At 44.4% G+C, this 22,982-nt stretch overlaps 2 protein-coding genes across 7 annotated transcripts in view; one reads left to right on the top strand and one right to left on the bottom strand.

Annotated features, from left to right (window-relative positions):
• baiap2b (BAR/IMD domain containing adaptor protein 2b) overlaps positions 1-15,610 on the top strand; it is a 53,589-nt gene extending 37,979 nt beyond the window's left edge. For 4 of the 5 annotated variants that reach the window (XM_019277755.2, XM_019277759.2, XM_019277758.2 and 1 more), the window contains 8 exons: positions 1,724-1,876; positions 4,722-4,958; positions 5,525-5,729; positions 5,996-6,197; positions 6,397-6,474; positions 6,699-6,864; positions 8,063-8,100; positions 8,807-11,765. In XM_019277755.2, coding sequence (XP_019133300.1) covers positions 1,724-1,876; positions 4,722-4,958; positions 5,525-5,729; positions 5,996-6,197; positions 6,397-6,474; positions 6,699-6,864; positions 8,063-8,100; positions 8,807-8,840 — 1,113 coding nt within the window. In that variant the 3' untranslated portion in view covers positions 8,841-11,765. Of the gene's footprint in view, positions 1-1,723; positions 1,877-4,721; positions 4,959-5,524; positions 5,730-5,995; positions 6,198-6,396; positions 6,475-6,698; positions 6,865-8,062; positions 8,101-8,806; positions 11,766-13,300; positions 13,345-13,687 lie in introns of those variants that run through there. The other variant, XM_019277756.2, reaches the window with a different exon arrangement.
• A 169-nt stretch (positions 15,611-15,779) lies between these two features.
• aatkb (apoptosis-associated tyrosine kinase b) overlaps positions 15,780-22,982 on the bottom strand; it is a 42,400-nt gene continuing 35,197 nt past the window's right edge. For both annotated transcript variants that reach the window (XM_010752890.3, XM_019277754.2), the window contains 4 exons: positions 19,401-22,968; positions 18,856-18,985; positions 18,572-18,778; positions 15,780-18,061 (listed from right to left, as the gene is read on the bottom strand). In XM_010752890.3, coding sequence (XP_010751192.3) covers positions 18,033-18,061; positions 18,572-18,778; positions 18,856-18,985; positions 19,401-22,968 — 3,934 coding nt within the window. In that variant the 3' untranslated portion in view covers positions 15,780-18,032. The remainder of the gene's footprint in view (positions 18,062-18,571; positions 18,779-18,855; positions 18,986-19,400; positions 22,969-22,982) is intronic.

The following is a 22,982-nucleotide window of genomic DNA, read 5'->3' as shown; positions in this document are numbered from 1 at the left end:
CTGTAGGGTCTCTGTACATAATGGTAAACATCGAACAAACCTCTCTGCTTAAAGGTAAAATGAATTATTGCTTTGTCATGTGCTTTTAAAGAAACTTTCTTTCTGCCTGATACAGACCTGGAAAATCCCCCAAACCACCTCAATGATCTGCTATGAATTCCCCATGAATATTAATGTCAGACTAAAGTGAGGAAAGTGAGATTAGTTTGGTTTAAAGACATTCTGACAGAAGCATTCTGTTCTTTATTGTATTATTATTATTATTATTATTATTGTTATTATTATTATTATTATTATTATTATTATTATTATTATTATTATTATTATTATTATTATTATCATTATTATTATTTCAGAGGAAGTGAAACCAGCTCTGTAGGATTATCACAGAGTGCATATCATCTCTCACCCTGGTTGTGTTAATGCTGTTCTGTGTGTATTATATAACATAAGACTAAAGTAATATGCTCTTTGAAGAGTGCATGTCCTCACGTCTACAGTATATCTGTAGATGATCTTTTAATTACAACTCTCAGCCTTTCCAGCACTGTGAATTTACACACTTACTGCTTGAAGGAGCTTTAAGTCCACGTCAAATGGCCAAGTTGCATTTTTTTGTTCTGTCCACTGTCGTATGAGGTGCAGATCGGTGCAGATTTACTGATACTAGCTGTACTTGTATGTTGTACATGTTCTCTCTGTACACATACTGGGCAGGTTTAGAGCAGAGCAAAGAACGATCTGTGATCCTGTAACCTTCAGCAGTGAAACTGGCTCTTTGTCATGTTTCATTTTCATCTCCGCTGTCAGAGATCACAGATAAATGCGTTGTATTATTTTGTTCAGATAAGCTTTTTGTTGATGCAGCGATATGTATTAATGCATGCATGATTTAGCTTGACTGATTACCTAATTAGCACTTGTGGTGTTGCTTGATATGTGATGGTGATTACAGCTCATCGTTAGGTGACTTGAATTCCTCATTTAAAATCATATATTGCCACTCACCATGTAGACCTTAGCTTCCAGCTTTACTGGTCGCGTCTGACTGTGCGTGGGCTGCTGACTTTCTGCAAACAACTCCGCCACGGTCATTAACACCTCGTACTGGAGCCGGCACAGTCTGACACTTAGTTACATTATTCAACACTGTGGGAATCTTCAAACACTCAGTTACATGAGGCTCACCTGAGGATGGAGTTGGGAGAATCTGGGTTTAGAAGCCGGGGAGCTAGTTTGTGTTGGACAGACTTTAAGAACATTTATTACATAACACACACACACACACACACACGTATGATTATTGGACACTGTGGAGCTTTTACTTCTAATTCATAGTTTTCAGGTCTGACGTGCTGTGACATTTTCAAATGTACGGCAATTTGATGTTCCATGCGGTGCATAAAAGCGTTTTTAATTAATAACCCAGTTTTCATAATGGAGTTTTGTTTGTGGAGCTCACAGGGTCTCAGCAGATTATCCAGAGTGATGGGGACGTCCTTTCAAAGTGACGCTGCTGTTTAAATGCCATTTTAAAACACGTCTTAAACACAAACATCTCCAGGCTCCTCATTCTTAAAGAAGTTCACCTTAAACTCCAGTTTGTATTTCGACTCCCAACCTGGCAACTTGAACCCGATCAGAAAAACGAGAATTTAATGTCCTAATCCGGACATGCCGCCATGTGTTTGTTCATGCCTTCCTTTTTCCTTCTTCTTCCCAGTACGTAGAGGCGATCAGCAATAAGCAGGGCGAGCTGGACAACTACATCGCTGAGGGCTACAAGAACGCTCTGTCCGAGGAGAGGAGGAGGTACTGCTTCCTGGTGGACCGTCAGTGTGCCCTAGCCAAGAACAGCTCTGCATACCACACCAAGGTGAGAAGGAACGACCTCAGCCATTCCTCTGTTTGTTCATCTGTTGGTGATGTGAGGTAACGCTGACGGCTCGGCTGCATGTTCCATGATGTCTCCAGGTTATCAGGTGGTGGATTTATATAACTGATATAAAAATGATATATATTACTCTGTAGGTAAACATTCATGTATATCAAGTTAATGATGCCTGGCTTCATCTCGCCTACAAATCATTCTGTTCATTGCTTTCCGAGTGAGATCCTTGGGAATGATTCTTGTTTTATTAAAGCTCTGGAAACGAGGAGGCTGCACCGCTGTGGCTCCTTTTATTAAAGATGATTACATTAGTTTAAACCTTATTGGTCCCTGGGAAAGCATGTTATTGCAAAGGCAGATAATTCGATACAGAGGTGTGTAACATGACACATTTCTATCTGTTTCTGCAAATGAACTCTTAGTTTGTTCTTTTCATGTTGTGCCTTTGGTTTCTCACATCGCATCGCTGCAGCCAGGGGATCGCTTGTCAGGAGTTTTGTATTATCCAAGAAATTAATAAGGAAAGCGTGTCCCACCCACCTCTCATCCCTTCACACTGGGGAAATGGCGAAGTGGCAAAGTGAAGTGAGAGAGAACGGAGAAGTGGAGGGCGAGTGGGTGAGGAGGAGGGTGAAGTGGGGAGGCGGTGGGAGAGAGAGAGAGAGAGAGTGACCTACTTCTGCGAGAACACTTGGTTCAGACTCAGTGTGTGTGGGTGTGAAAGTGTCTGAATGAGTGATTGATAGACAGAGGGAGGAAGCACAGGACACACACTGATGATGTGATGAGGCACGAACAGCAAAGAAAGACTGAATCTGTTCCCAAGTCCAGTTTGAATCTCAAATGTATCGGTCGATAAATTGATTATTTGATCAGCGAGAAACAAACTCGCTTCTTCACTGTTTCAATGTTTTTTGAAGCCAAACTTTCTCTGCTTCCAGGTTCAACATGAAAATTTGATTCAGTCTGAGAAGTTAACTGAACGTCCTCAGGGTCTGAATAAAACAAACGCTTGGAAGACATCACTGTGGGACATTTTATTATCTATTCAGATAACTGGGAAAATGATTGGCAGATGAATAATAGTAAAAAGGGTTAGAGAGACAATGCTGAGGCAGAATTATAAAGTGTGAGGAAAAAGTGAAAACTGCATTTTCACTACGGTATTGTGAGGTGGTTGCCAAGTTGTTGCTAGGATGTTGGTACATGACTAATAGGGTGCTTTTACATGAACTCTGTGTTTGGGGACATGTTAGGGTGTCGTTAGTTTGTTGTTAGTTTGTTGTTAGGTTGTCGTTAGGTTGTCGTTAGGTTGTCGTTAGGGTGTCGTTAGGTTGTCGTTAGGTTGTCGTTAGGTTGTCGTTAGGGTGTTGTTAGGGTGTTGTTAGGTTGTCGTTAGGGTGTCGTTAGGTTGTCGTTTGGGTGTCGTTAGGTTGTCGTTAGGTTGTCGTTAGGTTGTCGTTTGGGTGTCGTTAGGTTGTCGTTAGGGTGTTGTTAGGGTGTTGTTAGGTTGTCGTTAGGGTGTCGTTAGGGTGTCGTTAGGATGTTGTTAGGGTGTTGTTAGGGTGTCGTTAGGGTGTCGTTAGGGTGTCGTTAGGTTGTCGTTGGGGTGTTGTTAGGTTGTCGTTAGATGGTTGCATTAGGTATATAATCAAATTTGGAGTGGCTGTAGCTAGAGTAGCTGTTCTGCATAGTGCCAAGTAATCCACCAGCATTATTTCAGATATTAGAAAATAAAGACCTGCTCCTGGCTGTCTGCTCTCACTGAACATAGTCATGCTTAAATGTTAGCACAGAGGACTGGAGAATATCATCTGCCAGAACACCAGCGACGCCTCGAAGCTCTCTTTACTTCCAGGGTACATTTGCAAATTGGCAAATCTCCCACAAACTCTGTTTCTGTAAGAGTGATTCTCCTGTCCGTGAGTGGGGAGGCAAGAAAAAGAGCCACCGTCTGCTGGTGGATTTTATCAACACAGTGGTAAAGGCACTGATCCACCTACACTCTACCATAGCTATTTGAAAGGGCTAACTGAGGTCGCAGTGACTCATCATTTCTACCAGCAGCAAGAAACACTAAAAGACTTCACTGCACACGTAGAAATACATGGGCGATACCTCATTCATCCCAGGTCCATGAATCCAGCCTCTTGTTACTGTTGATGCATGAAACACAGAGAAGTCATTAGCTGAGTGACACGATGCTCACCCTGTTTCTGTGTTTTCATCTCTGTGTTAATTTATTTGATCATCTCACCCCGACACACACACACACACACACACACACACACACACACACACACACACACACACACACACACACCGGCCTGGTGGAGTTGAAGCTGTTTGAGCAGCAGATTCTCCTCCAGCATCTTTCCAATATTCATGGATCCAGGACTCCCTCGTTTATTTACCGGCGCTGAATGCAAATGAGCAGCGTCTTTATGTAACTGCCCCGCTGTATAATGCATGGAGGAAATGTTATTCTGCTCTTCGAGCAGCAGCTGAGAGCTTTTCAAATGAGCACATTCATAAAGAGGATTCATACCTCTCTCTTTATCCTGCCTCTCCTCTCTCGTGGCCTGCATCTGCTGTACATTCCTCCCATCACCTGTCGAACACTTCTGCATATGTGAATAATGTGCTGTCATGTTGACATCTATAGGAACATTTTATCTAACATTTACAAAAGCAGCATTTCCTCCAGAGATGATGCTTGTTTGCTTGTTTAACAGAACATTTTCAAAACGGATCATGATAGAGCTTAATTAACAGTAATTAACAGTACTGTCTTTTAAACACAAACACCTCTCTTCCGTCTTTCTCTCAGGGGAAGGAGCTTTTATCCCAGAAGATTCCAATGTGGCACCAGGCATGTGCGGAGCCCAACAAACTGCCAGATCGTGCCATGTTCCTTGCCCAGCAGATGAGCGGTGCAGCAGGCATCATGCCCCCCGGAGCTCATCATCCAGGCATGCCAATCTCTGAGCCCATCCCTGGTGCTAAACCACTGCCGGTGCCTCCAGAGCTGGCAGCCCTGAGGGCCAGTGGGGGCATGGGACAGCAGGTCTGTTTAAATTTAGTTCACCTCAGACCTGTGTATGTTATATCAGTATTCATGGGCTCCTGCATTTGTGTTGTATTTGTCACTCTTCATAAACATTTCTATTTTATATTTCTGTATTTGGGAAGATCTTCACTAACACGATACACCTAAACCTGGTTCTAGACTAAAACCCTAAATGTAACCCTAATGTTTTTCTTTCACATCCTGCCCCCTCCTCCTGCTCCTCCTCCTCCTCCTCCTCCTCCTCCCTCCGCCGCCTCCTCCGGCACCCTGGTTACTGAAGAAAAGAAAAAAACTTTAAGATTTACACGAAAGACTTCGAAGCTTCGAGCTTCTAATTAAAAATCACATTCAGCTGTGTTTTATGTTCCCAGATGAAATGCACTTTGAAACTCTGCAGTTATTCCATATGTTTATCTTTAAACCAAAATATACTTTTCATTAATCAGCTTTTCCTGACCCAGATCCACCTTGTTCATTATTATTAATGAGTTACTGCGTGTTACAAAACGCCTTCGGTGACGTTTGTTTTAATCGCCTGCATGCAAATTTCATCATCTTCGCAGAGGCTGATGGGAGGCGTGGAAGGAGGCATGACGGTCATGAACGGCACAGCTGGCGCTCACGGAGGAGAAGACTACCAGCAGTGGGTGGAGGGCAAGGTGGCCCAGGGCAAGGCCTCACCACAGACCCAGAGGCACGGAGGGGAGGTCTACTCAAACACTCTGCCTGTGCGCAAGGTTGCACCAGCCAAAAGCAAGACCACACTGAGTAAGGACACATGCTGTGATGCAACTCTGTCTGCACGTCATGCATAACTTAAAGGTTTTAATAAGAAACAGGCCAAAGCAAGTGGGAATAGACAGAGATGTGATATTAAAAATGAGAAAGAGATTATGAGTAAAAATAGATGTAGGACAGGGACAGCTTTCACAAGGAATGGAGTCGTTTAAGATCTCAAAAGTGAGCAACAAGTAAATGTCCCAAGTGTCGTAAAGTTTGTAGCAGAAACTGAAATCTGTCCGTTGTCCTGCCAGCGGAGACCCGGACGCTGCCTCGGTCCAGCTCCATGGCAGCGGGGCTGGAGAGAAACGGGAGAACTCGAGTCCAGGCCATCTTCTCCCATGCAGCCGGAGACAACAGCACCCTGCTCAGCTTCTCCGAGAGCGACGTGATAACCCTGCTGGTCCCTGAGGCGCGTGACGGGTGGCACTATGGAGAGAACGAGAAGACAAGGATGTGAGTGCAGCTGATGGATTCTGCCCGTCTGATACATAAAAATGACTCCACAGATTTTAGTTAGATTTGGGGGAATGTAGGGCCGTCGATGGAGGACACTGGGATTCGTTTTTGTTGCACGTCTCCACTTTAGATGCAATTGTTTTCTGACCCCACCTGGTCTTCTGTGATGCTAACGGTGTCCCCTCATTCCTCTCAGGCGTGGCTGGTTTCCCTTCTCCTACACCCGGGTCATCTCTGACGGTGATGGCAACATGAGGCAACTTCGAGTGCACAAGTATGTTCTTAGGGATTCTACTTTTACCCTAAAAATAAAAGTCATTACTTCTCTGAACATGAACCAACTGTCGGTTGGATTTGTGTAACTCATATTCATGTTTTGTTCGTTGTTTATCTTCATCCCTGCTGATCTTCCCCCACAAACACCAACAAGAGAACATATTTGTTCCTGATTAGCCCAGGAGGAGTTGCCAACATGTTTCTCCATCTTCTCATTCCCAGCCTCCACGGGAAGAGCAGCAGCACAGGCAACCTTCTAGAGAGAGAAGACATGGCGCTCTCCGTCCCTGATTACGGCACCCAGTCCCGCATGGCGGCACAGAGCGCTGCTGCGCTGCATGGCAGACAACAACGCCCCTACAGCGTGGCGGTGCCAGGCTTCTCACAGGTGGGGTGTCTGCAAGAACGAGCACACAAACACACACATACACACACCCACACAAGTTCACACATGACACATGAGCTGAGGCGTCCCACAAAACCTGGCAAAGACCTGCGCTTGTCTGTCTCTGAAAGTTTGGATGGAGCTTTTCTCTCCGTGCTCAGGTCACTGAGCTGCAGTACAGGAATAGCTTTGACAGGCACTCACAGTTCTCATGTGCCATAAGCTTGCAGTACACTCTGGTACATTAGCTTTACATAAATGCACAAATCAGTTTCCTCCTTCACACGTTCCTGTTTACCGGAGGTCGGCTGCACGTCGTGGCACAGATTGGAGAAGTATCCGTCTGCCTGGCTGCCTCTGTCTCTGGGGGAAGTTGTTCTGACAGGCGTTGGTTGATAACAGAGCGAGCATCAGCTGAAAGAAGGAGGAGGGCGAGAGAAGGCAGCTGTGGTGATGAGGGAGGGAGGCGACTTGTGCAGCCCTGAACCGTTCCCCATCAGCCCGGCTCTCCTCCTACGTCTCACCTGGAACATTACATGTGGGCGATGCTTAATTACTCAGCCGCCATGTAACAACTTAAACTGTTCTGTCTGTCTCACTGCATTTATAGATGAAGGATACCCGGGCTATCATCAGGCTTTGTGGTCTGATGTGCTTCAGTCTTCCAGCGAGCAATGATCTGATGATTTGTAGGTCATAAGACATCTTAGACTTTATTCTATGTTATTATATATTTCAATATGCAGTTAAGACTAGTTTCACATCCTGTTTACTGGGCTGATCAGGCAAGACGAGATTCAAAAAGAGCAACAGCGTACTAACCGGGAGAGAATGACTCCATCTCTGATATTTCTCCATCTTTCACTGAGAAACAGTTTCAGCAGTTTGTAGTCATGCAGGTCATCGGTTCTTCCAGCTGAGGCTCCTGATGATGATGATGATGATGATGATGATGATGATGATGAGGCCGTATCTCTTCTCTCGTGGAGCTTTGTTGCCATCTGCTGGCTGCTGTGGTCACTGACAGTTACAAAAGTATTTATTCTGTGAAATGTGTTCAGCACAGGGTCAGTGTGTTGGGTCAGCAAAACAGGACAGCTCTGCAGAAAGACCACAAGACATATCAAAGACAAAATGAATCAAAACGGAAAGAGAGAAATAAAATCTGAATCTCCGATCTGTCTTATTTTTGTCTTTCCAGCCAGGAGTTGAAGAGTACGAGCCCCGATTCCCCACAAGGTAAGAACCACGATTCACATTTTTTCTTTTATATCGACACAGAAATTGTCATTATAATTAAAATATGTAGGAGTAAAATGATTTACTTCCATTTACTTGGAAGTGTTGGTGGGTGGGAAGCCAGTGAGGGATTGTGTCCTTGTCGCTGTGCGCTGAAGACTTTGAGGGAGTTGAGGGTCCAGACCTGCAAACACACAACCAACAGGACCGCACCTTTTTGTTTTGTGTTGATCTTTTTGTGTTTGTTCTGTTCTCACTCGTTTGATAAGATATAAGATGAAATCTGTGAACGATAAGAGGTGCACCTGAACGCACCGTTAGAGATAATTAAACGCTACATAGATAACATTATAAGGCATGTTATTGGTTCATTTGATTCCTGTGTTGATTTGAAGTTTTCTTTTTGTTCGTTAACATTAACACACTCGTGCTTTGACCTCCCTGCTCCTCTCCATGCCCCCTATGCACCATGCAACTCCAGCAGTAGCGCCTCCACCTGCTAAGTGCAGTCACCCACCCGATCCTCGCCCTGCTTCAGAACCTTCTCATGCACAGTTAATTAGATTCAGTCGTCATATTGGAGGAAGTCAGGAGTCAGATCAAGTCGAGCTTTTAGCCTGTTGGGTTCATGTCTCATGTTGGAAGGTAGACGTGGTTGTGTGTGTTTGTCCTGAGCCTGGAAGCCTCTCCCTCTCTTTGTCCACAGTGCCGCAGAGGGCAAATTGATTTCGACAGTGTGAGGACAGACAGACAAACAGGCACAGACTCAGCCAGACGATGCGAGAGGACAGGCACCTCGCTGCCCCTCAGCCAACCCCCTCCCTCATCCTCCACTCCCCTCCTCCCTGCTTCCTACCACCCGCTTATGGCAATAAACTCTCCCTGAGCCAATCAATGCAAGGAAGAGGCCTGGGTCTGTATCTTCTTCGCCTCTCTGATCTCCCTCCCTTCCTCACCAAATCCTTCCCCGTGCTGTCTAACTGGCCGGTAGCCACGCCGTGCCACTGGTGACGCCTTGGTGCAGAGCCACGCCAAGTCAAACCAGAACAGAATGAACTCTGTGCCATCCGAATATTCAAAATCAATGTGATGGACATTTTCTCTGAGGAAAATGTATCTTTTGCTTGTCTTTCATGCATGTACATTTCTTTTATATATCGCTGGGGATTATATCTTCCCACCAAAGGAACCCGACTTTCACAAATGTCAATGCTCTCCATCCGAATGACAGTGTGAAGGATCTGTACATCAGGGTGTGGAAGTAATGATGTTGATCCCAAAGAGGATTTTCATAATGTACAAAAAGACATGAACACTTTGACTGGGTCTTTCAGTATTTAACAATAATTTAACCTTTCCATGCTGTGAGCTTTTGTATTCCTCTGAGATTATAGCTCATGTATCACGAGTAGTGAACCGCTCATGTAAATGTTTGAACAGAGGCGATGTGACAGGAATGTTTACTGTACATAAATGTGCCATACAGAAGTGCTCGTCATCCAGTTATCTCTGATCAGCTCATTAAAACAACAACGCACCTTATGAAAGCAACAGTCTATATTTCTGACTCTGTGTAAACAAACTGTTTCAGTATGGGAGGGATACTGTGCTCACACACACACCAGGTGCTCACACACACACCCAGGTGCTCAGGGTCCTTTGACTATCTATTGTGTGTGAATAACATGCCAAGGCTGAATGGGGTCAACTGTCCCTCGTCCCTGAACGAGCTGTGAGCTCTGAATCGGGTTCGTTACTGAAACTAATTAGCGTCTTGACAGGAAATGTGAAGTCATTGAATAGTTCAAGTTCATCCATAACGTAAGAAAACTCTTAGGCTACACTAATATTCTCACTGTCGTACTAGTTGTAGAATTAGATGCTGCTGCCGGGATTGTTTCCGACTTAACTCCAGAGCATTGTAAAGTCCTGCAGTGACAAAGATGTGATGAAATATTCTGCTGTGATCCATATTTGCTGCACACACACACACGCGCACACACACACACACACACACACACAGGGCAGCAACATGAAAATAACAAAAGATCTATCGGCTCGAAGACTCATCAGAGACTCATTTGATCAGTCTGCTGCCTACATGAAGAAACTGATGAGTGACTTAAATTTTTTTTTTTTTTTTAAATCATTTAATCCAGTGATCTACTTTAAACATTTTTAATTTTCAGAATTTTTTTAAATGTTTTTAAGCGTGCTGAGATAAAATATGAAATCAGATGATCTAAAAAGTTCTATTGTTAAAGAAATCTTTTACCAAACAAATTAAATTGTTCCTGTTATATCCGTGTACACTGAATACCTGTGAGCTTTAGACCGTCAGACACTTTCTAATGAAAATGATTTCTAGCTTTGGCCTCAGATGGTTTAACACCGTTCGTTCATGCATGAAAGAAAAGACAACAGGTACAGCTGTGTGGCTCGATGGACATAATCTCAACACATTGCTTTTCATCTGCAACCATTTCAGATCTTTTTCTACATTCGGACACAATGTAGTGCCTCTTACTGTGAATTAAGTGACTGATGTGAATAATATATTTTTAGTTATTTTCAGTAAGTGAACTTGTAGATTGAAACGAGGCAGCCGTGTTGAAACAGGCTCTGAGGGGAGAGGAGTCGATCTGACGTTGAAACCTCATTCAGCCTTCTCGTGCTGTTGTCTTTCCATTAAAGGCTCGATTTAAAAACTAAACAAGCATCATGTTTTGAAGATAACAGAAGTGTTTGTCTGATTCTCTCTGTGCTTAATAAAGATGCTGGTCTGCTCGTCTGTGTCGGTCCAGTTAGTGTCTTTACTAACCACCGTCTGTCTGTCGACATCTGCTGTCCACTAACTAGCCCACTAGGAATTGGTCTTTCTCATATTGTTGGCTTTTAAGTCTTTAAAATCTCTTAGTACTGTTTTTACCAAAGAGAAGAGGTGAAGATGTAAACTGTGCACCTCCCCCACGCCTGCTACTCTGCAAAAACGTCTTTACCAGATATCTGATGGTCGAGGGTTTAAAGAGTCTTCAATATTTCTTTTCTTCAAACTTTGTGAAAAAAGTGAGGCAGATGTTTCACTTGGTGCTCGAAAATCTTACTTTTAGAAACAAGTGTTACTTTAATGATCTGCAGTATTCTGCCTCGTGGTTTTCATTTTCTCATTTCAAAAATATTTCAAGACTTTAATCGGAGACTTGAGTCAAGATGTTTTTGCATTGTAGAAATGTTTCCTTGCTGCGTATGTCTGCTCTCTTCTCCTGTTTGTCTGTTACCTAACACTCGTCTTCCCCCTCAGCTTTGCCAACTCCCCTTTTTTTTTCCATCTCTGTTTTGATGAATTTAGAGACAAAAGTCGAGTGCAAACGACTGGAAGCTGCCAGTGTTTCTTCTTTCTCCACTAAAATAAGCCCAAGGTATGACTGCCATTGCTGCAGAGATAGCACACCAACCACCTGTGGCCGAAAACAAACTCCTGCATCAACTGATGTGCTCTTTTATTTTGAGGGGTTTTGTTGTAAAAGAATAAAAACACCTGAACATTGTACAGAGAATGTATGGACATGCATGCTTTGGGGGCACCAACAAGTGTAACATTGATGACCTCAAATGTATGGTGGATTTCTACCCTAAGAAGTGTGAAATAAATTTATTCAGCTGGATCTTTTTGGCTGTTTCTGTTCATTTATTTTCATCCCAAGAGACGATGAGACAGAATTCAGCCTTTGAATTTCATTTTTTTTGTTAAACAGACTTTTAATTAGTCTGTTTTTCTTCTGCTTCGTTTTTAGCTCATAAAACTAATTATCTTTCTTTTAGAGTAATCTCCAACAGTTGACTAAAACGTTAACGAAGCTCTAATTCTGAGCCAGACGTTTAGTTTGCTTATTCACGACGTCCTAACAGAAGAAGCAGCTCGCACTAAACCAGCTGATGATCTTCTTCTTGCTTTGACTCCTCTCGCACATTTGGTCTCATTACTCATGACGACATTTCTGGAACTGACTCGATTTCCATCATAACCTCCCTCCAGCCTTGGTGTGTGTGTGTGTGTGTGTGTGTGTGTGTGTGTGTGTTGCACAGTATTAGTTACACTGCATCCTACTCACCATGATCTGCCAATACCATACACACCCTGGCCTGCTCCTCCTGCTGCTATAAGGTACTTTTTAACTCCACTGTGTGTGTGTGTGTGTGTGTGTGTGTGTGTGTGTGTGTGCTGCAGTAATCACAGCATATTCATTTTAGAATATCAGTGTGTGTTTATGTTTGTGTGTCTGCCTCTTTGTTTCTGTTTCTTGTGTTCTGAAGTCGAATATATTTGGGTCATAAGTTACATGTTACACTCAGCAGCTGTCACTTTGTAGCGTCTGTAGATGAGCATCACTGAGTCTGACTGGCAGCCTCAACACTGCATTTGGTAGCTTATGTGTCACTGTGATGACAGAGGCGTTAGTAAAACCACAATGTGGAAATAAATCCTGCGTTTTAACCTGAACTTACAAAGAAACCTCAGAACTGTCCCTGAATCCAGAAAACTGACTCATGAATTTTACATCTCTGCTCACAAAGTTGGATTTTACAGTGAGGTCAAAGTGGATGCAGCTCCCAGTCGTCTCAGTCTTAGTCTCATTTGTTTCTTTCGTCAGTCCTGCATAAGGGTAAACGTGTAGTAATAATATTTAAATATGCATACTGTATACTGTAATATAGGGAAGCCTTGAGAAGTAATAAATTCTGGTGATCACTGAGGTGTTAAAAGATTCATCCAAACAGTTTTTTCTCATGTGAAGAAACATTTTTCACTATAAGAGAGTCTGTCATCAAACAAAGAAAAGGTTTTGACAGGTGAAGTTGCTGTAATACTTTTGACCACAAGAGGCTGACATGCACCACAATCTGTTTCTCTACACACTCTGACAATACACACAGTGTGTACAATGGATACAACAAGAAACAAAGAAACTCCTCATCATGTTTTCACAGATTTATCCTGATAAAAATACAAAGAGAGAAACTTCAGATCAGATTTAGAAAACGGATCACCAGATTTTTTTTTCTCACTCTCTTCCCTCTTAGATCTTCTGTAGTAAAGCCATGTAAGAACACAGTACTTCTACTTGTCATGTGTCACTTGGTGTTGGTGGAGATGTTAGTGAGGAGATACTGACACATGAGGACTGTCTTTGCCTTTCAGTACAGGGCCTGATTACGCCCGATTCTGAGTGACCAAAACCCGTCGTAAGTTTCTGAGCTTTGGTGTTCATGCAGCGACTTCCTCTTTCACTTCTATGTTTTTTATTGTCATGTCAGCTCTGGTTTTCTTGGAGCATCTTTTGGGTTGTTTCCATCACTGTTCACTGACCTCATCACGGACTGGGCTGGGTGATAGTGTTGCATGTTTCAGCATCATGCTCTTTCTCTTCGCATGACTCATCAGACTTTCCTTCACTACTTTTTTTTCAGCTGCATTGCTACTGAAAAAGTGTTTCGTCCCTTTCTTCCATTATTTTCACGCATGCTTTGGATTACACAATATGAAATAAAAAAAGAAACTAAATACTTTTCACTGTATTCTTTCCAGCACTGATCCACCCAACGAGCCGGCCGTGGAAGCCCCAACCAATCCGCCCCTGTCTGATGATGATGATGAAGCTGAGGAGAACCAGCCTGATGAATCTCACTATGACTGCGTGGAGAAGGCCTCCACTCCCCAGGGTGACTACTGAGCTCCTCCTCAGTTTGACCCAGCTGCAGGTGGATCACTGGTGTGCACGTGCACAAAAAGCTCTGATTCAGCCACAGTATTAAACTAGAGCCACTATATAATAAGAATTAAATATGACCAGCAAATGAATTCAGTTGAGAGATGATGTAATGTAAATAATACTAGTATTGATGTATACAGTATTGGATCATCTAGCATGGAAAGCACATTTTCAAAATGATTATTCTGCACTGAGTGTTTCTGTAAAGGCGTGCTCCATGACTCGTGATGGACAGCAGTGGATTGTTTGTTCATACGAGGAGCATGTGGTGTGAAACGAGAAGAAGAGGAGATGTTCTCGGATTCTTGGTTCAGCGTATCAGAGACTGATGACGGCTAAGCTTTCTTCCCCTGCCTCGTCAACGAAAGGGCTTCGATGTTGTTGCTGTACATGTTGTCAGGTGTTTCACCTCTTAGCCTCACCTGTTAATACTGCCTGGTAAGCATACTGACCTGCATTGTTACACACCCAAAAAAACAGAAACGTCTGTTATGTGTCTGATGGATAATTAAAGTGCAACAAGTCGACTAGTTCAAAAAATCAGCAGGATCTGTGTAATACATGTGCTGAGTCATAGCATCCTGATAAGCACACTTCTCATAGTACTGACAGGAAATCTTCTGTTCTGTAATATTAGGTATAAGCAGCACTGCAGGTGCATCCAGTGAAGTCTGATTTATATTGTGTTTTCAAAAACATTTTCAATATTACAATCAACAAGAAAAAGCTTTTGTGATTGCATTTAGTCTTCAGGAGGACACTGATACGAGTTATTCAGAGTTAGACTGAGCTGATATCTCCAAGCCTGGCCAACGAACGGAAAATCAGTGTTTTACTCTTTAATTGAGCTTTGTGTTAGATCTGATGGAGGCGAGGATACACGTGCTTCATTATGAGCTGAGTTCTCCTCCACAGTTCATGAAATTAAGACTTTGAGAGGTTTAAAGTGAATTTTTGCAAACACTGCTGGCATATTCAAATCTTTCTTTTAAACGGTCAAACCAATTTTACAAATGTTACAAAACTTGCTTTGCAGACGTGAAGAAGTGAAATGTGCCTTAGTTGATAAATGTGAAGGGGAGTTCACCTCATAATGATCAGTTTCTGCTCATATATAGGTGCAGGATACTGCTGAGCAGCTGTGTTCTTTATGTTCAATGCAGGAAATGCATTACATAAGGTCCACTGTGGAGGATTTAGTGGAGATGTAGACTGCAACCAAGTGAATACCACTCGCCTCTCTCTTCCCTTCCAAGCGTCTGGGAGACAAAAAACAAGAAAAGGACCTGTGACGTTTGTAGACATAAAGTTTTATTCTAAGCTATCAAAAACATAATATTTCGTATTATTCTATTTCATTGGTTCCAATAAATCCCTGTAAATCTTTTTAAGTCCATTAATATCGTTCCCATCACCACAGCTGGGTGCAGTCACAAAAAGATCACCGTTGGCCAACTGTAAGCGGTTGGCACTGATCGCAGATCTGTACTGTGAACAGAGCGTGCTGAGATTTCAGCCTGGGTGTAGTTATTCGTTAAATGTCAGATATCAGCAGCTTGAAACCTTCATCAGTGTAACTCCGAGTGACAGATGAAGACTAATGCAATACAAATCTGATGAGTGACAGTCAAACCTGTATCGTTGTGTGATCTGATGGTTTGTTTTGTTTAATTTTGAGAATAAAGAATCGAGCATTGAATCATATTGTGCTGTTTGTCCTGTGCATGCTGTATCAGACTACAGGATGTGTCCGATCATTGTTTCCCACTTAAAGCACGGCGTTGATAAAAGGCCAGGATTCGAGGATTGGAGTGGAATGAGGAGATCATAAATGTAACTGGATGCAAGGTCAGGCAGCATCTCTCATGTAATCGAGAGGGATGAAGGAACAGAATAACCTACGAACGGTTAAGATGTGTAAAACAGACTTTATTTATATTTGATAGAAGGTACAGAAAGTAATGATGTGACCAGGTCAGTGTGGGCGCATGTTACCAAAACCTCACCTGCATGGATTTTTTTCTGACCAGGCCAAAGCAGCTGTAATGTTCCTCATCTGTCTCCGTTTTGGGGTAAAAGCAACAGCAACTGTTGCCCCTGGACCACAACACAACATCTCTTTGGCAACAATAAACATAAGAGACATATTCTTCTAAGCTCCCCTCCTCCACACGTACAGTACATCAATGCTCCTTAAAGTATTTTTGTCAAGATACAAAAATATTACGGACAGCTGTCTAGATGGTTCTATGCTATTACAGAATATTAAACAAACACTGAAGACACTACACGCTGATCATCGGGGCGTCCTGTTTCTTGACAGCTTTGAAACAGTCGCCAAACCAGTAACTACGTCGTCCAGTTCACTTCCTTTCATTTACACACAAAGAAAGCAAAGCGGTGTAACACTTCATCATCCCTCTGTCGCCTTCCAACCAGCTGAGCAGACAAATAAGACTTAACAGTGTTAACACTGAACAGGATCTGAGCTTCGAAGTGCTATAAAACCTCATCACTGTTTCAAAGTGGTGCTCAGATTCATCCTCCTGTTTTTTTTGTATATGTAAATAATCCAAATTATACCGAACGTTTTTCTTGCAAATCTGAAAAGGTTCAACGCTTCAGAGTCGTAGTACAAAACTTCTCCAAACGAGCTCAGTGTAGACAATATACAGCGAGTAACAGTGAAGCCTGGCGGCTGTTCTCGTTTCTCTTACAAACGGATAACGTGGTAGAAATGGGCAGAAGCTCAGAAATACTGCATGTGTAATGTGCTGATTCACAAACGCAGTGTGCAGTTTGTTTGCTGACAAAAATATCATTTAACAGCCTTTTTAATTCTGTTGTGCAGGTATGTATTTTGGAGTATTGGCCTGTAGGGTCGGGCAACATGATGACACACTGTTTCTACTGAGGTATCTCTACCTCGAACATCTCTGGTTGCTCTTGACTCTTGTGGATGTCAATCAATGAGAATTTCTGCTTTGTGGCAATACTGGGTTTACTGGATCTTTGCATCAATGTGATGAAGAACTTTGAAGTAGAAATTTTCTCTATTAACTGTTTCTTAACTAAAGCTCAGAAAAAGTTCTGTATCTAGATGTATACCATTATCGCAATATAATACTACATTTCACCCATATCGCCCGCTGCTATTGGCCCATGTCATTATTAAAGATCTGCTGTTTTTGTGTAGCGGTCCAAATCCTGAATCTCTTCGCTGGCTGCCAGTTTGATTTGGACCTGTTACACGACCATGTGTGCCCGTCTCTGCTCCAGATCAGAAAACAAACTGTCCCCCTTCTGTCTCCAAGCAATAAATTCTTATAGATACTGTTTTCTAGTTACTTGAAACCATGCAGTGCTATATTTAAAAAAAACCTGTTAAATCTGAAATGACTTCCTTCACGTCTGTTGTGCCTGATGTTTACAACACGCAGAGGGGTTGGTTGGTTGTGATGGTGGTGCTGGCATTCAATTTGGTCGAGGGAATGAGCCACATATTTATGGAAAACGGTACAGTAGTGGTCCTGATACAAAAAAAACAAATAGGGTCACAAAAGATCAGGGTGTCCAGGTTCGATCAGCTGTTATGTCATCAGACATTAAAGTTCCCTTTGCTTCATTCTTTCATGCCGTCTCTGAACAAACCAGAATATTAACATTATATTACTTGTGATACTTCAAGGATTCTTGTTGATATTCATTAAGACAAGTAAAGTAGTTTCCTAAAAAGTACAAAGTCTGTAGAGCTGGACAGTCTTGTTCAAGGTGCTGATCCTTCGTTGAAGTCCACGCTCATAAAGGTTCCCATCATAAATGAAGAAGTGAAAGTGTGTGTGATGCTTTCCCAACATCGTCCGTCCATTTTGTCTCTTTTATCCGAAAAATATTCAACATACAAGTTTCCCCTGCTTTCATATATTCTATCATACATACAGTATATATTAATATTCTGTAAATTTTATATATTAACCATACTCTTTTCAGTATTCTAAACAGCTTAGGTCGATCCTACGTTGTGGTAAGACGGACCTTTCAAAAGTGTCCACAGGCGATAAGAGGCACTGTCTTGTGTTTCTAAAACCTGACTTTAAAAAAGAAATCAGAAGTCATGCGAGCAGGCCGAGTCACAGAGAGGCAGCAAATATCCGCAGCCCGTCACTCTTTGTCCCCGTCCTCGCTGCTTCCTGCACGACATAGACAGAGGCAGAGAGGGTTGACGAACACGTTACAGGCTGTCCACCCAAATGTGGAAAAAGATTTCTATGAAATTTGGCATCTCGGTTCAGTCTGTGGCCAACAATTGCATCTTTAACGGGCCAGTTTCCCAGATCAGGATTAAGTCTAATACAAGATTAAATCTTAATATCATATTAGTTGAAACATGCACACACATGATTTGGAGTTGGTCTAGATTTATATTGGACAGAAGAGCCAAATATAGACTCAGATATTTGTTCATAGATGTTATTATTTGGACAATTCATTAGATGAACAACCTAATTTAATAAGTAATTACTTTTAAAGAGAGGATGTTGCAATACAAAGTGTTTCATGAAGGCCTGATATAACAATACATCATAAACTCGTTGCTGTGTCATTCACTAAAGTTTCTCTAACCTGTTTTGAAATCAGTAAGTGAATCTACGTCTCACATTTTCATGTGTAAGTGATTCATAATTAAAGATCTGTGATACCTCCTACAGAATCCATGTCAGAGTCGGAGATGTGAGTAATGGAGAAGCGGGACACGTTGGAGGGGGACACGGTGAAGCGCGAGTACTGCACGGCTGGTTTTGGATCCGGAGCTTTGGGGACGGAGCGGGGTGGAGGGGAGTCGGATGCCACGGAGGATGTTGGCAGAGGGAGCAGGGGGAAGTCATCTTCCCACTCGTACCCTGCACCTGAGAGTACAGAATATTCATTAGTTTTCTTTATTTACATTGCTATATTTAAACCAAACATGTATTCTTGTACTTACTCTCCTCTGAGATGTTTCCATCTGAAGAGTCGTCTGAGGCGTTAATCCTTTCTTGAGATTTGCTCCATGAGCTCTGGCCCTCTGCTCCTAAAGGGAAGCCATGTTCAACCAGCTCCTTAGTCGGGCTTTCCTAGAGACAGAGAAGTTAAGTAGAAGAAAGACAGAGACTTAACATCAGGTCTGGGCGGGAGAGTCAGTTTAAAACATCACAATAAGCTGATAGATACACAACTTTGATTCATTGGACTGTAAGGTTTTTTTTAACACGAGCAAACATCCAGCAGACATGTTATCTGATGAACGTCCTGTCCTTCCAGCTGCTGCTCTGTGATGTTTTTTAGCTTTTTATCTTCTAGGTGCTTAACCACAGCTGCTCTGTTATAAACTGTAACCTGCCAGAAGTTACTCTGAGTGGCCGAGACCCAAAACAATGAGTCAAAAGAGGCTAAAAATCATTTTCCATGATTCTAGCACTATGAGTGACCTTTTTTTGAATTAATGTTATTTTGAATGAATGAATGAATGAATCCCTCTCTGCCGCTCACCTGGTCGAACAGATAGACGGTGACGTCGTCGAAAAACGACACCGTCTTCTTCTTGTGTTCGAGCTGCTCCTCCAGGTTCTCCGCTGTGAGCAGGGTCGGCATCTTCAGGAGGCTGCGCAGTTTGTGGGCTTCGCTGTCGTCGCTCACCACGATGGGCACCGGGTGGCACTCGTCTTCGCTGTCCTCCCCTCCGCTCTGATCCTGCACGCTGTAGCTCCGCAGCTCCTCGTCTGACTCGTCGCTGTCGTCCGTGTCCCCGTCCTCCTCATCTGCCTCTTCCCCATCAGCTGCAGAGCCTCTACCCTCCACGTCAGGGAGTGGAGGTGGAGGGGTGGATGGAGGTGGAGGAGAGGAGGATGAAAAGCGTCTGGTGCTCGCTGTGTGCTGCAGGGCCACCTCGTCTTTAGGTAAAGTGTGCAGGATTTCAGCAGACGTCCCTGACGGCCTGTTCTGAATCGTCTTTATCGCTGGCTCTTCTACTGTGTCTGAATCTTGAGTTGAGTTTTTCGTGTCCTCTGTGTCCTCCTCCTCCTCCTCCATCTTGATGTTGGAGATGCAATCTCCATTCAGGGCACCGATGGCTTCTTCCATGGCCCCCACCACCTCTGCTGCCCAGTCTCCCAGGGACGAGCTCTCTTCCGGAGATGGCCATTCGTCCAGCCCAACCTCTGCCATTGAAGCCGTGTCAGAGGCCTCCGGCGATAGTCCCAGTACCTCATCCTGGCTACACTCTTCTGTCAAGTATGCCTCCATCTCTAGTGGAGATGAAGAGTCTTCAAGTTTTATGCCTTTGTTAGCTGCATCATCCTCCACCTCTTCCTCTTCATTCTTCCTTTTCTCTCCCTTCTTTTCTCCCATGTGCTCTTCCCTTTCAAAACCTTGTTCATCCTTCACTCCCTCTGACCGTTCTTCCCCTTCGTCCCTCGACTGCCTTTCATTCTCATAGTCTGAAAAGTATGCAGAGTCTCTGTATGGAGTCTTATCACTCAGTGGTAACAGGATATGGTCGCCTGTCTGTGAGGCCAAATCTGTTGATTCGCCCTCTGTGGGCACTACTGTTTCCTCAACTTCATGCTCCTCCAGCTCCTTGTCCTCCTCCAGCTCCTTGTCCTCCTCCAGCTCCTTGTCCTCCTCCAGCTCCTTGTCCTCCTCCAGGCTTGTGTCAAGGGTAGGCTTTCCAAGAGGTTGTTCACGGGGTTCATGAGGCTCTTTGGGTACAAACTCAGGGCTCTCATTGTTCTCTGTGTCATAGCCACTGTCCATAGCTTTAGGTGAGCTGGAGGGATGGGAGGACGCAGGGCTGAATCCTTCACAAGATCCGGCTGCAGACGGCAGGTCCATGGAGTCCATGGAGTCAGGAGTTCCTACCTGCTTCTGTAGAGACTTGAAGGCAGGAGAAGCGTTCAGCTCGCTGGACTCATCGGCGAAGATGCCTGAGGTGACGTCAGTGATGTCGTCTGTAATGTCCTCGTCCTCGTCATCGTCGCTGCAGTCCAGGATGTCAGCAAGACTCACACTGGAGCCTCCTCGGTCAACGCCGCTATCGCCAGTGTGACTCAACTCGGACGGCGGATCAGCGAGGGCCACCATCACATGCATGTTGTCAGCAGGAGGTGGAGTGCTTTTAGCCGTCGTCAGGGCCACCTCTTCTATTTTAGGCTCTGTGGGTTTTTGCATGATTGGATTTTCTTTGATTACATCCTCGCCCTTCTCTTTGAACAGTGTGTCATCAAATGTAAGGTCAACATACTGCTCTCTACTGTCCTCGGCCTTTATCAAGGCAGGTTTGGCCACAATGGGACCCCCTGGAGCCGGTGATAGATTGATCATCTCCTCATTGCTTGGGATATCAATGACCTTATCACTGATGTAGTTGCTGTGACTGTAGCTGTGACTATAGCTGTTGTTTCTGACTAGCAAGCCTGTGAGCGGGTCAACAAAGTGCGAGTGGCAGCACTCTCCAGACGCCGGCACCTGAGTCTCGCCCTCATGGCATAGGTAGATGTAGGCGTTGCAGTTGTCTGAGGGCACCATGGTGTGGTGTTTGCTCAGACTGAGACAGGCACTGTTATCTTTGGCCTGGTGGGGCTCGAGATAGTCAATGGGTTTGGGTAAAGAGTGAAAGGCCAGGCTGTGCTCCTCCGGCCAGGAGTCTTCGATATCTGTGCTCGGCATCGTGTAGTGGAAGTCGACATACGCATCCTGTCTGCAGCTGTGGCTCGCTCGTCTGTGGTGACTCACACTGCTGTGTCGGTGTTTCGAAGGCCAAGTGTTGCAGGTGTGTCTCTCCACAAATATGTCCTCCTCTTCCTCCTCTGTATCGCTGTCTCTGTGCCCGATGAAGAGGGCCCCCTCTGTCTCCATGTTAATACTGACAGAGTGGCTGTGGTGCCTGGTGTGGCTGGGCATAGTCTTCCTCAAGGAGCCCATCATGTCGTAATAGCCCCCTGTCACGTTCTTTCCTATGATCGAGGTCTGACTTGTGTCCAGGTAAGTGTCTCTGTAGGCCTGCTGAGGTGGGCTGGTTAGAGAGGGGGATATACCCAGCGGGTTCTCCAACTCACCCAAGGCCTGACGCAGGCTCCTTGAGCCCCAGCTTTCCCGATGATGCTCACTGGAGAGCTCGCCTCCAATCAAATAGTGATCTATTCCCAAAGGGGGTGAGTGCTCATAGTAGTAACCCCCATCTCTGTCTTTATAGGACACGTAGTGACTAGACTCCCAGGGTCGTAGTGGGCTGCTGTCCGACACTTGGCCTAAAAGGGGCTCCATCGTCAGAGAGATAGCAGGACTTGAATCATTGGAGTCGTACACATCTGATTTGTGGATGTCTGCTGACCAATAGGGACCCATGTTCTTAGTCTGTGATGGGCAGGCCAAGCACTCGCCTGAGTCGGCGCTGCCGGTCAGAAAGCTCCCACTGCTGCCCTGGTAGTCTGGGCTGTAGGAGCACATGGTGTACTCTGGATCAATGTTACAGTCTACTGGCTCTTCGATGCGGATGTAATACTCACTGCTTACTGAGGGGCTGTGGGCACTGAGGACCGGGAGAATGCCTGGAGCATGGAGATGTTTTGGTTGGTAGTAAGATGGAGAAAGTCCATGGCTGAGGCTCTCCATGGGGCAGCCTCCCACGATGCCCCCTGGTGGGTAAAATGCTTCCTGACAATGATGATTGATTTGACCCATGGTACTAGAGTCCGGAGTTCTGTACGCCTGGTCTGCCCTGGCTTGCTCCCACTTGTACTCAAAGTTAAGGCCATGGCTGGTCTCAGTGACGGTTAGTATATCATCCCCGGACTCTGAGTGGTAGCCATCACCAGCTGAAAACTGCTCGAGGAGAGGGAAAGAGGAGGAGGTTGATGAGGGGTGGTCTCCTCGTGACATTGCAGAGGCACCACGGTGGCTGTTGAATCCAGTATTGGGACGCAGCGAGTTCCATCGCCTCTCAAAATCCTCTTCGGCTTCGCTGGCCCCCTTGGCACAGAGATAGCTGAGCAGCAAGTGAACTTCCTCTGCATTGGGTCTCTGATCGGGCTGGAGCCAGCAAAACTGCATCACCTCATACCTGACGAAACAGAC

The sequence above is a fragment of the Larimichthys crocea genome, chromosome XVI (genome assembly GCF_000972845.2).
Source record: "Larimichthys crocea isolate SSNF chromosome XVI, L_crocea_2.0, whole genome shotgun sequence".
In the NCBI taxonomy this organism is placed as follows: domain Eukaryota; kingdom Metazoa; phylum Chordata; class Actinopteri; family Sciaenidae; genus Larimichthys; species Larimichthys crocea.
The sequence above is the reverse complement of the archived record's forward strand: the minus strand, read 5'-3'. Positions and strand labels throughout refer to the sequence as shown.